Source organism: Haliotis asinina, chromosome 12, assembly GCF_037392515.1.
Source record: "Haliotis asinina isolate JCU_RB_2024 chromosome 12, JCU_Hal_asi_v2, whole genome shotgun sequence".
Classification (NCBI taxonomy): Eukaryota; Metazoa; Mollusca; class Gastropoda; order Lepetellida; family Haliotidae; genus Haliotis; species Haliotis asinina.
Window position 1 is genome coordinate 47,531,292 of NC_090291.1, and position 18,297 is coordinate 47,549,588.

The following is an 18,297-nucleotide window of genomic DNA, read 5'->3' on the forward strand; positions in this document are numbered from 1 at the left end:
AGGTGAGGTGAGGTGAGGTGAGGTGAGGTGAGGTGAGACAGTTGCACTCATATGACAATACCTATGCCTGTGTATCTACAAAGCATGACTTAATGTTCATGGGCATGGTGGGCAAGCTGGCTAAAGCTCTAGTCTAGTGATCCAGTGAGCTTGAGGTGTCAGGAGCGAGCCCAACTATGACCAGGTTTAAAAACCTTGGAGTCAACTTAGTGTGCAGACTCTTTCCATGTTGTCACAATCTCTAGTGTACAGTACACAACCCTGTACACTTAAAGAACCCATGTGTCTGTCTGCATGTATGTATGTATGTATGTATGTATGTATGTATGTATGTATGTATGTATGTATGTATGTATGTATGTATGTATGTATGTATGTATGTATGTATGTATGTATGTATGTATGTATGTATGTATGTATGTATGTATGTTATGTTATGTGTGTATGTTATGTGTGTATGTATGTATGTATGTATGTATGTATGTATGTATGTATGTATGTATGTATGTATGTATGTATGTATGTATGTATGTATGTATGTATGTATGTATGTTATGTGTGTATGTTATGTATGTATGTATGTATGTATGTATGTATGTATGTATGTATGTATGTATGTATGTATGTTATGTGTGTATGTTATGTGTGTGTGTATGTATGTATGTGTGTATGTATGTATGTATGTATGTATGTATGTATGTATGTATGTATGTATGTATGTATGTATGTATGTATGTATGTATGTATGTATGTATGTTATGTGTGTATGTTATGTATGTATGTATGTATGTATGTATGTATGTATGTATGTATGTATGTATGTATGTATGTATGTATGTATGTATGTATGTATGTTATGTGTGTATGTTATGTGTGTGTGTATGTATGTATGTGTGTATGTATGTATGTATGTATGTATGTATGTATGTATGTATGTATGTATGTATGTATGTATGTATGTATGTATGTATGTATGTATGTATCTGTCTATATATATATATATGCAATGCATCATTAATTGGTTTGGGTCTTCGTTCCACGAAACGACTTAGGTCTATGCTAAAGTGAGTGAGTGAGTGAGTCTAGTTTTGTGCCCTTTTAGCAGTATTCCAGCAATACCTGTGTGGTCTGGTGGCGGGGGAGAGTCTGTGATAGGGAATGGGACATACAATCGTCGGCATAGCCCTGTATTTTGGAGGGTGATCAGATATTTTATCAAAGTGGACAAAGGAGCCCGTTGGTAAGCAGAATTCGGGGTCTGTTGTGAAAGTATTTGAACTGGACTCTGTACGTTGGGTCCTACGCGGGACGCAAACAAAGCCGTATATAGTATGTTGAGTCATCATTCAGTCTTTTCGACACGTTTAAGTCACTTCCAACCCACCCCGTGCTGAAGACGTGTTTCGTAGGTTCTTATAATGGCACCATATGCCATTGTTGACTGACCACAGACCAGGGCTAAGATAGCCGTGAGTGCCATACATTAACTAAGTCTAGGCCCTGAGCTCCTGAGATGTACTTTTGGTAGTCCTCCTGGTTCAGGGGTGAACAACTGAGAATGCAAGCGGGATATATGAGGTTAGGTGATATTAGGAATTAAGGCGAGCGCGTGACCCAAGCGCGTGGTTGGTGGTGACAGCAAGTACGTCTGAGCAAGTACGGCCGTATATTTGCAACACCTTCCGCAAACTCAATAGAATAGTGAATCTGAAATTTGGCACCCCTATTCTTGTAAGATAACTCCCTAATTTGTAACTATGTTCCGTATTTATTTCATTTGGTGTCCATTATTATTTCGGCGAAGATAGCATATCTGCCGATTCTGTTTGATAATACATCCTGCTCTTACATATAAATGAACTAACATTAAATCTTGAACAGGTTCGGATCCATCCTGCTTCTCACTCTTTTCTTATCGCATGTGGTTGTTTTGAACTTTTTTTAGAAAAGACCTGGCAAAAATACATTCAGTTCATGTTACAGTAATGATGGAAACTCCTAAATGGGCAACACTTAGTCCTGTTTTTGTTTGACATCCTAGATAAGCTTGCCCATTAGCACATCACCTCTTGATAGACATACTCCGATGTGCTTGCCTATAAAATACATACCGACAATACATGCTTGCTGGACAGGAATGCATGTGTGTGATTTTACAGCGCTTTTAGCAATATTTCATCAATGATACTGCAGGAGACACTAGAAATGAGCTTCACATCAGAAACGGTGTGGGGAATAGAACTGCACGACCAGAGGACCTTTCAATCACTATTGGGCTTCATGACTGCCATGCTGGACAAAACTGTTGTGTGAATAACGAGTGGACAAGACTATGGTCATTTTGATAGTTACTTATGCCCATAGAACTACTCACATACAATCCTGGGTTGATGCTGTGTGTAACTACTGAGTGAGTGAGTTAGTTTGCTTTTACGCCGCTTTCAGCAATATTTCAGAGATATCACGGCGGGGGACACCAGAAAATGGGCCTCACACATTGTACCCATGTAGGGAATTGAACCCGGGTCTTCGGCGTGACGAGCGAACTCTTTAACCACTAGGCTACCCAACCGCCCCTATAACTACTGAGAAAAAACACAAATTGCAACAAAATGGTACCATCAGATTCACAGCTGATGACTACTTCCAACAATCACAACAGATACAATGTGGTTTGTCTCTATGTTTATCTGATATTGCAACGGTTGAGGACAGGAAATATATACACCATCAAATATACATACAGTCAATAGATACATAGATATACAGTATGTACACACACGCCTTCCACACATCCATTCCAAAACGGATTTTTGAATAGGGGAATGATTGTAAGAATACAGTGCAATGAGTCATACACATATCATGGAATGAAGCTTCCAACACCAGCAGCTACACAAAATCTTAATCCACACAGTGCCCCACCCACTGGAGACACACCCATCATACAATGGCCATGATGATGATACTTCTTGCCAGTGTGCGCAGTAGTTTCCAGATATTGTTAGCCAGTCTGGTTAGATATGCCTGAAAGTTACTAGCCCACAAAATACTTATATAGCCCCTAACTTGAATGTAGAAACTAATGAAAAGATTACAAAAGGTGTAATAACCTCCAAAACAAATATACAAGTACATTTCTGAAATATTTTGTTTATGGTTAAGTAAGTCATTATTAAGCTGACAATATGAACAATTTTATCCGACCATAAACTTGATTGATTTAAAAGTGTGTATTATAACATGTTGGAGAGCAGGACATCTTTGTAAAATTACCCAATGAAAATACACATGCCAATCAGGCCAGTGACTGTGGAGATTTACTGACCCAAATGAATTTCTACTAGTCACGGGCCATCAGGCCAGTGGCTATTTGCACACTGCTTCTAGGTCTATATATTCAGTCCACAGGGACAGTGATGATTGGGAATTTATTTAAAAATGAATAATTATGAATCCACTAAGCATGCTTTCATATACCAGTAATAACAAAACATATAATAAAAGAAAAATACTATGAACCTCCATATTTTTTACTGCTATAGTTGATTTTTCATGCCATGACAGATTAACCATTGCAATGTGAATATTTTGGGATCCTTAACTACTTTTGAGTAGAATAAATAACAAATGGCACATTACTTATTGCATACATGTCACAAACACATAACATGACTGCTAAGTGTTCTAAACAAGCACCAGCATCACAATACATTTTTGATGCTACATTTGTAAATTCACATATTTCCACACTGACCAGTCTGACTTTATTGGAAAAAAAGAAAATAAGAAATGTTGGAACAAAAAAAAGAGAGTAAATAATGTCCTTATTCCAATACTTTATGATAAATTGCTACCATCAGTCACAAGAGCAGTGGTATTCTTCATGTCAACACTCACTCACTAAGCAGATCCTGCACCACTGGTAAGAGGTCTACCCATAACTTGAAATGTATTGTATTTATTAGGATTATTTCAAGTGGTTAGGGTTTAGGTTAACGGTTTAGGCTTTTTATAAAAAACATAGGCTGATATTCTTAGGCTTAGAATGATTAAAAAAATACAGGTGTTACAAGTGAAAATCTTTCCACACCACTCAGGCACAATGCTTTAGGGCCTGTGTCCTTCATGTTCACATAATCACAATGTCAACTGTCTTCTAATGATGACAGTCCCCAAAGCTTTAAATTCAACACAAAAGTGACTGAAGTCCTTTTCACGATTATTCCCCATGCCACAACATCCTCGGACCCATTTTACAAAGTGATCATAGTGCTAAAGTGATTGTAACTCTGATACCAGAGATGTCAACCCTGAATCAAATGAAAGAGTCATGCCTTGCCCAAAGCAATTCTCGAGCCCTGAAGGTGCAAGATGGATGTGAGAGTGAGAGGGGATCAGACCCCATTTGACAGTGGCGGTCTAGGGGGGCCTCCCTACAAAAATAGATTTAGTCTGCCAGACATATGCAATTTCTGGGCATACTTAACCAGATAATACTTAACTGAAATGAGCATATTCAAACGACTATTTACTAAAACTCTTTCAAACATTCTAAATTTATTAACATATTTGTATTTTCTAAAAATCAGAGTTTTTCACAGACAAATCGGAGAGCAGATTTTGTGCTTGAAAATTGGAGTAACTTCTCCAAAATCAGTGGTTGGCATCTCTGTGATACCTTAACACAGACCTACTACAGTCTTAGGGCTACGACCACTTTGTGACATGGGCCCCCGGTCAATGATACAACACACAAGTCAATGATTCTTATGTCTCCCTCGTGAAATAATGATACCATGATACTGTACCCATGTTGTCTTCATTCAATAAACAGTTTGCACAAATAACAAAAATAGCTGATCTTTTGAACGTCTGAGGCTCAGTTGTTCTAGCCACTATTTTGATGATGTGTGTCTGCTTGACTCTCTGGAGATAGGCCTGGTCCAGATCCCAAAAGATTTCTTTGTCACATGGCTGCCCTGAGTCTATGTTAAGGTTTTCAGATCACATTGCTTACTTAAAAATCTTTTCCTGAAAACAGGGTTGGTGACTGAAATGAAATGACAAATATATTTCCACACCAAACTTTAAACTTGTAGATAGAGGCTCAAGTTATGGGACTAAGAAATCAATTCATGTTTAGCTATGACTGTTAAAGGAAACCTTCTGGAACAGGTTCAATTTATTATTGATTCGTCTGTACACAATACGTTTCCATCGTTACAGACATAAAAAAAATAAAAATGCTGCTATGCTCTTGATACTGACATTTTTATGAAAGAAACGGATTAAAATGTCAAGTGGAATGGTTAATTCCCAGTTATCATATTACTCTGATCCAGTGCTGGTGGAGAGCTCATATGGAACCACAACACAGAACAGGGTCCCTTTCCTTAGAGCGATCATAGCCCTATGACAGTTGTAAGTCTATGTTAAAGTGTGGGAGTTACGATCATCTTAGTGCTATGATCACTTTAAGGAACGGGGCCCTGGTCAATAAAATGTCCATAGCTACAATTCTTAAAGGTCACATGCAACGTAAAACACAACTTTGCAGATTCTTATACCTTTCAGTAAGCATTCACCAAATCATCAAAAATGCCAATTCAACCTATGAAAAAAAAAACGTGATGAAAAAATACTATGTAATCCGAGTTCAGACAATTCACTAATTTTCCCCCAGCGGTTGGGAAAAAAGCGGCTTCAACAGCTATGCTGCGCTGCATTCATAACGCTTCAGCAGTGAGTAGGTTCGTAGAGGTTGAATCAGTACGCCTGTATGAACACTAACAAGTAAATAATCTACTCATTACATGAAAAGAACATGTTGATTGTGATAAGCAGACTCTGTCACAGAGAAAACTGAATGTCTGGTTTATTGACACCTATATGTCTGCCTGCCTGTCTGCTAATGATAATATGCAATGCACAGCTTCAGTCACTGACCACATGCAATTTGAAATTAACACCTATCGGGCTTATAATCCATAAACAAAGAGCTGACTAAGCATACCGGCAAATGAACCAGTGGGCAATGACAAGGTGTCATTACACTTGAGTGCACACCCACCGGCTCTGACTGGGTTTGGTATCATGGCTGCTTCGTTTCAAGGGAGGTAAACCCAAGTACAAAACACTGCACCTCAGATTAGTGATTATACGCTTAAGATTTTGTTTATTTTGCTTTTTCACAATCACCAATGCATTTTATATATCATGAACAGGTTAATTATGTTTGAATTTTTGGTTGCATGTGACCTTTAAGCCTATGATGAACAATAGAGTTACGACAGGTCATAATGCTACAAATGCTTTGCCCTCAGCTCATCCAGGACCTGCCCCTTTTGGTAACAACATTAGTTTTATGTACAATCCTGTACAACCTGCAGTGTACAACATAAGTTACATGAGGACTATAGCAAAACTGAATGTTAACTTTTTACAGCTATTAATATTATAACTAGAAATGTGATAACGACTGCCAGGACGATTATTATGTACATTTTTCTGTTTTTCTTTTGATATTTTTCTGCTTTCTGTAACTGCTGCAGTCCTTTCTCAACAGCAACGGAGGAATGTTCTATGTTGTAGTCGATCCTGTCGAGAAGTGTACCCTGAAACAATTGCATCAGAGTGGTGAGTTAAGGCAAATACTGTAAACAGACAAATTTTCGCAACCTTTTAATTTTCGTGAACTTCGCGTCAGACTTCATGACGCGAGAATAAAAACACGCGATAATATAGATATATCATTCACTTTATTCAGATAAGTCAACAACATAAAAATAATACAAGCGTACACTGCTCATTCACGTGTCATTGCTGGGCTAATCTGAATTAACACGTGTCACTTACTGATCCTCTTACTTACAGTTTTCACAAGAGATTAGCTTTTTGCCAACCCCTCAGAACAATGTCTTTCTATTTGGAGAGCTTGTCCAGACATTTCACTATCCACCGTGCCTGTACAGGCTTCATAACACTGATTCGCAAGTCTATTGTTTCATTGATGTTTGTCTTGCAATTGGCGACTACCTTCTCTGCATACCACTGTATACATCTACGTAAGCAGTCATATCACATGAGAAGAGATCATTTTGTTTTCATTGCTCTAACACCCGGTTAAAGAGAACTAGGTTTGATATCAATTACATTTTGTTTTTAAATCACTATGCAGATCTGTTTATCTTATGACAACTCAATGATCATGCACCTGGGTGTTGTGTTAAAACATTCAGAGACACCCTCTGTTACAGGATCACATGTTTATCACGTGGCCGGTCTTTTTCATGGCTGAATCAAAGATTTATCGATCAATATTCTGCTTGAAAACCGTAGTCATGTAAAGTACCCTTTAGACCTATATCTCAGGTATTCATACTGTATTGCATTTGTCAATATATTGGTCAACCAGCGCCTCACGAAAATAAGAAGTCGCGAAAAGGTTTAGTGACCATCACTCGCGAAAATTTAAACGCAAGGAAATAAGACAGTTTACAGCACTAATAGAGGTGAGGTGAGGTGAGGTGAGGTGAGGTGAGGTGAGGTGAGGTGAGGTGAGGTGAGGTGAGACAGTTGCACTCATATGACAATACCTATGCCTGTGTATCTACAAAGCATGACTTAATGTTCATGGGCATGGTGGGCAAGCTGGCTAAAGCTCTAGTCTAGTGATCCAGTGAGCTTGAGGTGTCAGGAGCGAGCCCAACTATGACCAGGTTTAAAAACCTTGGAGTCAACTTAGTGTGCAGACTCTTTCCATGTTGTCACAATCTCTAGTGTACAGTACACAACCCTGTACACTTAAAGAACCCATGTGTCTGCTAAAAAAAACTTGGACAAAGCACTGTATGTAAGGATAAACGTGAGCTTGAAAATAATTCCATTTCATCCAAAACCACCTGATTCCACTAGTCGCCTCTTACAACACACATGGAATGCTGCAGACAAAGCATAATCCACATGTTGACAGGTTTAACTAATATGAACATTACAGAGTAACATTCATTTATCTGCATGTTCCACAGACAGTAGCTGTGCATGATAGATTTAGACAGTGTGAAAATGTCAGTGCGGAGTTATGTCCCTTACATGTGCTAGGTTCCGATGGCAGAACCATGTAGATGTTGGACAGTCATCTTCACATGAAAGGTTGTCATCCAAGCTAACTGTGATTGAAACTAAATGATTGATCAATATCACTTGATCAAAAGATACTGAAAACTCATCATACCTGATCTACTATCATGGACGATAAATCTTTAAAGATTTCATTCAGATCCATGATTGATCGGACAATCTGGGACACCTCCTTCTCCCTTGTCTGAACCATGTTTGTGTTGTCTTCCACCAGCAGAATCTGGTCAGCGGTGAAGCCCTGAAACATCACCGCATTACAGGCATTAGGGTCACCTCATATCAACGCAGCTTATTAATTCCCGTAAGTCTGTGTAGGAATCCAGGCAATGTTTGCACATCATATCTCTTTCCATCTTCGAAAAAGTGTGAAAGTAGTACTTCTACATGAAAAGTAACATACACTAACATGTATTCATTACACACATAGAGAAAACAGTTGAGCACCCAAAGTGGTTTTGGTTGTCAGAGGAAACACAAATTATAATTTAGAAAGTATGACATAGTGGACAAGGGGAACATCCTGAACATATACAGTCCTTCACTTGATCTGTTTGGGCACGTTTTCTGATTAGTCTGCTAATTACGCTGTAATCAGAACAGCCCATTAGATAGAGAAATTCCCATGCATGATCATATTGCATTTGGGGAAAATCTGGTTGGTAGGATGCACATGCATATTTCATTGTGTTGTGGTGCTCAGATTTCATAAGAGCTCATACATAATGCATACATAACAGACATTAGATATGATGGTATTAATGTGCATTTGAAAAATATATATAGGTTATCACGCAAGTGTTTTTTGGGATGGCTAATATCCTGCATTGGGAATAAGCATTGTATTTAGCGAGCCTTGGCATGCAGGATACTAACCATCCCAAAACACGCGAGTGTGATAACCTATTTAGCATACAATGTCATTCTTACTTTAGAAAAATGTGATTTCATTTGCCACAGATCATGAAACTAAACTTAGTAGTAATACGTGACGTCACAAGCTCAGTGACGCAGTTTTCTACTGATCACTCATTTGACAGTGTTACGTCATGTAGTGCCCATTCAGCCTATATGTTAAAGACCGTATTGTTGTCAACAAATATTAACTTAGTTTGAAAAATGACAAAAAAAGTGTGGAATTTGGGAATATTTCAGTTAAACTTTTGAGCAACAAATATAATCTTCGCAGTGCATTTTGCAAGTGCACTTGTCAACTGACAAAGTGTCAAACAGTTCATTCGAGATTTTCCTGGCTGCTATCCGAGTCAATTATTGCAAGACGCCTGCATTTCAGTGCTGGTCGTAATATGTCCCATCTATCATTATGAGACAACAATTTTCTCTCATCAAGGCACTCACAGTACTGTAACCACAGCCGTCAATCTGGACACGATCACCAACACTGACACATGAATGTCGCTTTCTGACTGGGTAAGCGCTATTCTAGTATTTTCAATGTACCCTGCTTACAGGCAATGTATTATTTTCAATGTACACTGCTGGGAATTCCGAACTCTTCTGGTGCTTCATGGTAGTTCTTTTTTACCTCGAATAACATTGAATCACGCATCAGGCATGGAAATTACCGATGTTTTGAGATTGAGAATCAATGGAAGGGAGATAACTCTGAATCTGTTTACTTTGTGTCATCTGCAAATGGCGATTTGCCTCGCATTTAACAGAAATGCTTCAAACAGTTAAAAATTAAAACTCAAGTGTTCGATAAGATAAATATGTTGTTCACTGGTCCGTCGGGGTCCATGGGCTCATGTAACCTCCAGGGTACATGAGCCCTTGGCCCCCTTGCGACCAATGAACAACTTATATTGTACCTGTGTTTGACGTTAAGGTGTTTGGTAAGAAAAATATGTTGTTCACCTGTCCCTCGGGGCCATGGATTGATATACCCTCAATGTTTGCTTGTTCTCCTCACCCTTCCGGCTAAAGGTACATTGACCAATGTTCCCCTGACCAGTGAACAACCAATGTTATCTTACCTCACACATTACCTCTTGTTTTCTGATTGACTGAACACTCTTCTGTTATTTTCATTGTACCCCACTTACAAGTGAGGTACATTGCAATGTACCCTGCTGCCAATGGCAACTCATTTGGTACTTTGTGATAGCACTTCTTTATCTCAAATAACACTGAATCATGTATGATGCATGGAAATTACTGATGTTTTGTGAATGCTAATCAGAGGAAGGGAGATAACTCTAAATTTGTTTTTCTTGTGTCGTCTGCAAAATCTAGTGATGGCTACAAAGAGATTTGACTGTGATGCCCATAAGTAAATTTGACAAAACATTCACATGTCGTCCCTGTCAATATTAAGAATGGGAATTACAGCGACTTTACTGAGACAATGTCTGCAGGAAAAACAGCAAAATGCAAGATTCAAATCTTTTGAGTCACACAGGTTGGCTAAAGTTTACGATCCAATTCCCATGTTTCAAACAGTTCAAAATTAACACTGACATGTTCAGTAAGATAAATACATTGTTCACCAGATCCTTGGGGCCCATGGGTTGATGTACCCTCAGTTTTGTTTATGTTACATAAACAAACATCAAAGGCTTTGGAAACATAAACAAACATCGAGGGTACAACAATCCATGGGCTCCGAGGGGACAATTTATAATGAACAATTTATAATGTCTCCTCTAACACTGATCCCACCAATGAAACATGTTATCTTTATACTGTCACTGAATATACCCTGTTGTGTATGTTATTGTTACACAAAGAACGCTGATCTTACCAAGTCACATATATAATTGTTCCACGCAAAACTAAACCAACCCAGTCATACATGTTACCCATATATTCAATGTGGAACCTACCCAGTCACACATGCTACCCATATATTCAGTGTGGAACCAGTCTAAGTAAACTTATCCTCAGTACTTTTTGTTACACTCCACTACTGAGTCTAACAAAACCTTATGGGGGTCGCATCAGGTAACCTTAGAGACCAATCAGAACATAGCTTACCAAATTGCGTAAGTGCACATTCGCACATACCTTTTAAACTTTTTATCTCGAAAAGGTTTGTACCCGAACGATTCCGAATGCTATTCAGCGTACGCTCACTTCTGGGTGATCCACACAGCGTAGGTACAAACATGACAACGGTGAGAAAACAGTTGCTGAAAATACTGTTTTTGGCAATATTCAAGGATGTTAACTTGCAGAAATATTAGCTAATGGTAAGCATGTCAACAGTACCCCAACGTGTATATACTGCAGGTCAAATATCTGTGTTATATGCGGATTTTTGTTTGTGGAGAGATCTGTGTCAGTGACTTGAATATTTTGAAAGACCCTCCGATCCCTATATAGTAGCCATTGTCTGATTGGTTAAATCTATTTAACCACCTCACGTTTGATTGGACGGCCATTTGTCACTCAAAGGTTACCTGACTTGACCTTCTACTAGGTTTTGTTAGACTCAGTGGTGGAGTGTAATGAAATACACTGAGACTAAGTTTACTGACATGGAACCTTCCCAGTCATACATGTTATCCATATATTCAACAAGGAACCTACCCAGTCATACATGTTTATCAATATTTTCAACATGGAACCTACCCTGTCATACATGTCATCATCAGCAATATTAACTTCTTCCATCATGGACTCCGGGCCAATACTGGTGCCAAAATACTGTCGTGATCTCTCCTCTCGTGTCTTCAACTCTGCACAAAAACATCCCAGTGGTACGTAATGTATAATGGGCATGAATTTAACTATTTCAAGCAAAATCAAAATAACTGCTGTCAACTCTCCGAAACTCTGCTGTCTTCAATGTCCATAACACTACATCCTTCTTTGTCAATAACACTACATTCTTCTTTGTCCCTAACACTGCTGCCTTCTTTGTCCCTAACACTGCTGACCCCAATGTCTAACAATACATCTGTCTTTGTCCCTCATAATGCACCCTTCTTTGCCACTAACAATATATCCTTCTTTGCCACTAACAATATATCTGTCTTTGTTCCTTACAATGTATCTGTCTTTGTCCATAACAATATATCATTCTTTGTCTCTAACACTGCTGCCCCCAATGTCTCTAACACTGCTGCCCCCAATGTCCCTAACACTGCTGCCCCCAATGTCTCCAACACTGCTGCCCCCAATGTCCCTAACACATCCCTTTATCACCCTAATACCTGCAGCCATAATATGACATTAGGAAGAAAGTATTGAGGAGTAATATCTATTAATAAAAATCTATTACAAGCTAATAAAACTCACTTCTGAGATAATTTGATTGACTCTTCCGGAAATTTGTGGACATTTCCTGGATAGCACGTGCTAAGGATGACAAAATGTTGGCTGACAGCCGCTTCTCTTGGTTGGTCCCATGCAAGCTTCTGGAGCCTATGGAATGGACTAGTCTCTGGCACCTGGTAAACATCTGAAATGAATAAGAAAATCCCAAACTGTGATCACATCAGGTTACACCAAGTAATGACACACATGTATGTATACTGAAATACAGGCATTAACCTCACAGACTGACCATGTCAGTTGCATGGATTGCTGTGTTCAGCAGCATCATGACGTTGACAAGAACCAAGGCACTTAGCCTGAAAAGGGTTGAAAAGGTACCTGACCCCTACTCTCCACAGGGATGGCTACTGGAACCTGATCCCTACTTTCCACAGGGTTGGTTACCGGTAAATAACCCCTCCTCTCTACAGGGTTGGTTACTGGAACTTGACCCCTACATGGTTGGTTACTGGTACCTGACCCCTACTCTCTATAGGGTTGGTTACTGGAACCTGATCCCTACTTCCCATAGGGTTGGTTACTGGTACCTGGCCTTTACTCTCAATAGGGTTGGTTACTGGTACCTGGCCCTTACCCTCCATAGGGTTGGTTGCTGGTACCTGACTCCTACTCTCTACAGTGTTGGTTATTGGAACCTGACCCCTACTCTCTACAAGGTTGGTTACTGGTACCTGGCCCTTACTCTCCACACTACTGGTTACTGGTACCAGATGCCTACTCTCTACAGGGTTGGTTACTGGAACCTGATCCCTACTTCCCATAGGGTTGGTTACTGGTACCTGGCCTTTACTCTCAATAGGGTTGGTTGCTGGTACCTGACTCCTACTCTCTACAGTGTTGGTTACTGGTACCTGGCCCTTACTCTCCACACTATTGGTTACTGGTACCTGACGCCTACTCTCTACAGGGTTGGTTACTGGAACATGATCCCTACTTTCCATAGGGTTGGTTACTGGTACTTGGCCCTTACTCTCCACAGGGTTGGTTGCTGGTACCTGACTCCTTCCTTGCCACAGGGTTGGTTACTGGTAACTGACCCTTACTTCCCGCAGGGCTGGGTACTGATTGCTGGTCCTTACCCTCCACAAACTTGGTTACTGGAACCTGACTCCTTACACACCACTGGGTTGGTTACTGGTACCTGAACATTACTCTCCACAGGGTTGGTTACTGGTAAATGGCCCTTTCTCTCCACAGGTTTGGTTATTGGTAACTAGCCCTTACTCTCCACAGGGTTGGTTACTGGTACCTGACCACTAATTCTTGACAGGGTTAGGCAGTGGTACCTGACCCTAACTCTCAACAGGGTTGGTTATGGGTACCTGAGTTATTTCTTGGGTTTGTATCTCAATGGCGTGTTCCTCATCTACACTGTCATCTAATGTTGGTCGATTCAGGTGTTTGTCATGGAGAGCAGACAACTCCTTCACTGCAACAAGGACCGATACAAACATTTAACACAAAGAAGGTACTGGGTACTGGATAAAATACATGAAGTCGATTTCTAGTGTCCCTTGTTGTAATATTACAGGAATATTGTGCAAAGCAGCATAAAACTATCCTCGCTCGTTCACTCATGTAACATACTGGTGCATAATCACCAAACTGTCAAATATATCTTCTGAATGTTAAGATAACTCGGGACTGAATACAAAATAACAATCTACTGATAAATTAATGTCATCACTGACTGTTCTGGTAACATTACAGATGTGAGAAAACAATAAGCACCTACATCAAGCACATACTTAGCAAGCCTTCATGCACATACAGTGACCAGTTGAAAGTACATTGAAGTCTAACTAGGATAACAGGCACCCAATCATGCAGCTGACATAAGAGAGAGGTATGCATTCACTCCGTAGGACTTCTAAATAAAGCACACCTTTCCATGAACTTAAAATGACAAACACTGTAAATGTTTCTACCTTTAGCATTTCAGTGTTCAATGACGGAATACAGATTCATCAACAGTTGCATAACAAGTAATGATGAAGCCAGGGGATCCGTTCAAGCAACTCACGTTACAATTAACTTGCTATGGGGGCAAATTTCTTGGATCAAAATCAAGAATGAATGAACCTGTCATACACATTGTAACTAATGTAAGCAGCGTCAGAAGTTTAAGGGACTAAACTTAGTGGCCAATGTAACTTTCACTTATATCAGGTAACTCATGTCCCCATGAATATTCTTCTTCAGTTGAACATAGTCATTCTTCATAATAATCAGATGACCCATGAACATCCAGGTTAGAACCGGAGGCGACTAATGGGATCATGAGGTCAGGCTTGCTGACTTGTCCTATCGCAACTGCGTAGATCAATGCTCATGCTTTTGATCCACTGGATTGTCTGGTCCCGCCTCAGTTATTTACAGATTGCTGTCATATAGCTGGAATACTGCTGAGTGTGGTGCAAAACTAAACTCAATCACAATCGGCTGATTAAATGCTAGTGCGCTTACAAGTACAAAGCCGGTACTCACTGAAATGTGCATCAAAATGACCTACACCTTTCAGAACAAATGAACATAGGAAATGGTTTGTAGAAAAAATCTTGTATGAGAAACAAGCCACTTACCTCTTTGTTTGATTCTGGATATTTCAAACTGGACCTCTTCTACTCCATCAACCCTACAGACAAACGCAATATAATCAACCTTTCAACACCAAATACCACTTCTATTACTAGTTCTATGATTGGATGATAGTTTGTATTTAATGTTCCACAACATACTTTATAATTTATATTTTAACCAGACTTTGATTCATGAAAGAAAGAAGATCAACTCCTATATAACTACTGACATGCTCAAAGATCAGAAACCTTTCAAAAGAATCAAGATATATTGGTAACACACATATATAATGAAACTTCATTTGTAAAATAAAAGACCAACCTTTTTCAAAAACCATTCAGACAAACCTGATGAAAACTCAAAACAGCTTACAACACTACATGAATTTGGTGAAAGTCACTTGAGTTTCCATGTAAAGATATTGACAGATGAGTTGAAATAATTTGTTTGCTAAGAATATCCAGAGTAACAAGCACTGTCAGAAAATCACTCCTGTCTAAAAGAATACGCACCATTCTGGGGGTAGTCGAGATGACCTCGTGGAAGCAATTCCAAGTTCAGGGTCAACAGTAGCTGACCCCATGAGAGCCATGCGGTCATCTGCAGTCTGAAAACAGCAACGAGACATAAAAAACTTACAACATGTGTAAAGTGCACAGACTGCAAAATATCCATGTCCCTGCTAATCTGCACTTAGTAAACTTTCTGTCAGGCCTCGAGACACTGTCAGGATAGAGAATTTGTATTGTCAGAAATGATGCTACAGTTTACATGGTCTGCAGTTTAGTCTGGCTGCAAATGTGAACCCGTTTGTCTTTTTTCCATTAGTTTTTCTGTTTTGTTCTTATCAGAATCACCTGTTTCTTAATTGAATAGACATTTTGAGACATCATTTGCTGCCTATACCTTTTTGATTAACACTGCATTGTTAACGTGTAAGGTTGATGAATCAAACTCTGATGCTATTTTGTGTATTTTGAAATTATTGAATGAACTGGGAGGAAATGATTCAGTTGCTCTAGGATATTCATTTCATACATCATAATTGGCAACTGTCCATTCAAATGTAGAATTTCAGGAATCTTACAGCGGATAATATTACTGCCCTAATACAGATTATTTAGTAACAGAACAGAGAGTACTGCTGCAGCTGTAGCCAAAATACATACTCATTTCACTTTCAGTAGGAGTACTACCCTTAACCCCTGCTTGAAATGTATTCTATGTATTAGGACTATATCGAGGTTTCATGGTTAGGTTTAGGGGTATAGGTTAAAGTGTGGTTCAAGGTAAAGGATAGAGAAAGGTTTTTATGATAAAAAGATCATTCTCAGGCATTCAATGATTTAATAAAAAGGTTGTTACGGGCGGAAATCTTTCCCAAATTTCTCTTTGGCTGTTAGTGCTGTACATATCAAAATGTGCTTTCAATATCCAGTTTACGTTCACATATTTTGGGCATGAACTAAATATGCATGGTATCTGACAGTACACGAGGAGAGAGGAGCATGGACAGACTTAAGAACTGTCATTTTATTTTCATTGTTTCCTCATGAAATGTACATTGCTGCACAGTATGAAGCTGGACAGTCTGCTAACATCGTATGATAATTAGGCGAAGTCAGAGACGCGACTCACTTGTTCCGAAAAGATGTGGCGACTTTGCAAGGCATTATTTCTCATTAAAATAAACACTTCAGTGAGACTTCTTGTCGCCATTATGACAGAGGACCCGGGATCCCGGTGGTCTCCACAAGTCAAAACAACCAGATGACTCAAAACGATAAACGTGTTGTCGGTTCCATTATGTCATTTTCTTAATGCTGGGAGGGACCTGCAGATACCGTTCCTTTTCCGGTGTGGTCGCTTACACCGTTAACTGGTTCCTAACAGCGAAAAATTGTAGCATGCACTGCTCTGGAGTTTATAGTTTGCGCTTGTATGTTTGCTGTAGTAAAAGAAAGATGATATGCAGATCATCGTGCAGTTGTAATAATATTATTGCTAAATTGAACACATTTTGGACGAATTATTTTAAAGAATATCCTAGGCAAACTAAATACTTTGCTTGAATCTTTGATTTATTCCATAAATAGTGTGCGTCCACAGTTTTAGTATCTAAGCCGTTGGTCTACGTAGAAAATAAAGACAGTGTCTCTATAAAGAGGTAACTACATGATATATATATATTTAGCCCATCCCTTCAAGGAAGAAACATCAGTTTCCCCGGGGTAACATCTCAAGGTTTAACGATCGATCAGCTTTGTTCGTTAAAGTTATCTTTCCTTGTAAACAATATCTAACGAAACACAGAATGTATTGCTGCAGTCTCGTGACATTCTTGCACAACGTTAACTATATTGATTGTGGACATTCCGTGAAGGTCTAGATCTTAGATTATTAATTGGTCTCCAGGGAGTGAGTGAGTTAAAGTTTATGCCGCTTTTAGCAATATTCAAGCAGTATCAGGGTGGGGGGCGCCGGAAATGGGCCTCATAGAAGCTATGTGGGGAATCGAACCCGGTACCTGTGCGAGGAGCGGATGCTCACGAAGCTACCCCACCGCCCGCGTCTTCATTATCCAGGGAGGTTATATAGAGGGTTGTAGAGTATCCCTGCATTAACGTATGTTTGTCCTAAGAGGCAGCTGTCGGGTTCGTGTGATCAGGCTCCATGACTTGGTTGACACATATCGTACCCATACAAATCGATGCTCACGGACTTGAACACTTGATTGTCTGATCCACACTCGATTATTACAGAGTGCCGCCATATGATGGAATATTGCTGTGTGCGGCTTAACTTAAACCTAACCAAACTTTAAGTTACAGACGCTACATTCACTTTATGTTAAACTACACACTATGTGGCAATATAATGATGCCGGTCTCAGAAAGTGGCCAGGGTTGCAGCAGGCATTATTCTCCTGATATGTTTGATTGGTGTTTTAGAAGTCGATGAGTGATAAGAAAGTAAGGTACTTTATGGATAACAACTTCTTTATTATGTTTGATGCGACTTTTCGGTATAGATTCTTATACTGTTGTGATTATGTGAAGATGCGGTTTTGTTTCCATGGTAATAGTATAAACAGCAATACTGGAAAGTAACGCAACATGACCTGTACAAGAATGGGATCTATGCACGTGTTTGTTTTTACACGTGGAATGTGTAGGCCTCTTGTGAAGACATGCTACGACTAGCTTGAACACAACTGGAACAATGTTGTTGGGCGACTGGAAGCAGAAGACGAAGAATCTTACGGACCAGTAACAC

The 18,297-nt window shown here is 39.4% G+C and overlaps 1 protein-coding gene across 1 annotated transcript; it reads right to left on the bottom strand.

The window, feature by feature from the left end:
* Positions 1-2,672: 2,672 nt before the first annotated feature.
* On the bottom strand, positions 2,673-16,846 carry LOC137258727 (syntaxin-16-like). Its single transcript, XM_067796420.1, has 8 exons — positions 16,660-16,846; positions 15,534-15,628; positions 15,024-15,076; positions 13,764-13,870; positions 12,403-12,565; positions 11,734-11,840; positions 8,237-8,380; positions 2,673-6,617 (listed from the first exon to the last, which is right to left on the bottom strand). Exons 1-8 carry the CDS (start codon positions 16,738-16,740, stop codon positions 6,435-6,437), a joined length of 933 nt encoding a protein of 310 aa, XP_067652521.1. The 5' UTR covers positions 16,741-16,846; the 3' UTR covers positions 2,673-6,434.
* Positions 16,847-18,297: the final 1,451 nt, after the last annotated feature.

Coding starts and splice junctions, on each gene's coding strand:
- LOC137258727 (XM_067796420.1), bottom strand. CDS start 16,740: ATGGCGACAAGAAGTCTCACTGAAGTGTTTATTTTAATGAGAAATAAT. Junction 11,841..12,402: donor TCAATCAAATTATCTCAGAA/GTGAGTTTTATT, acceptor GTTTTTGTGCAG/AGTTGAAGACACGAGAGGAG. Junction 8,381..11,733: donor ATGATGACATGTATGACAGG/GTAGGTTCCATG, acceptor GTGATGTTTCAG/GGCTTCACCGCTGACCAGAT.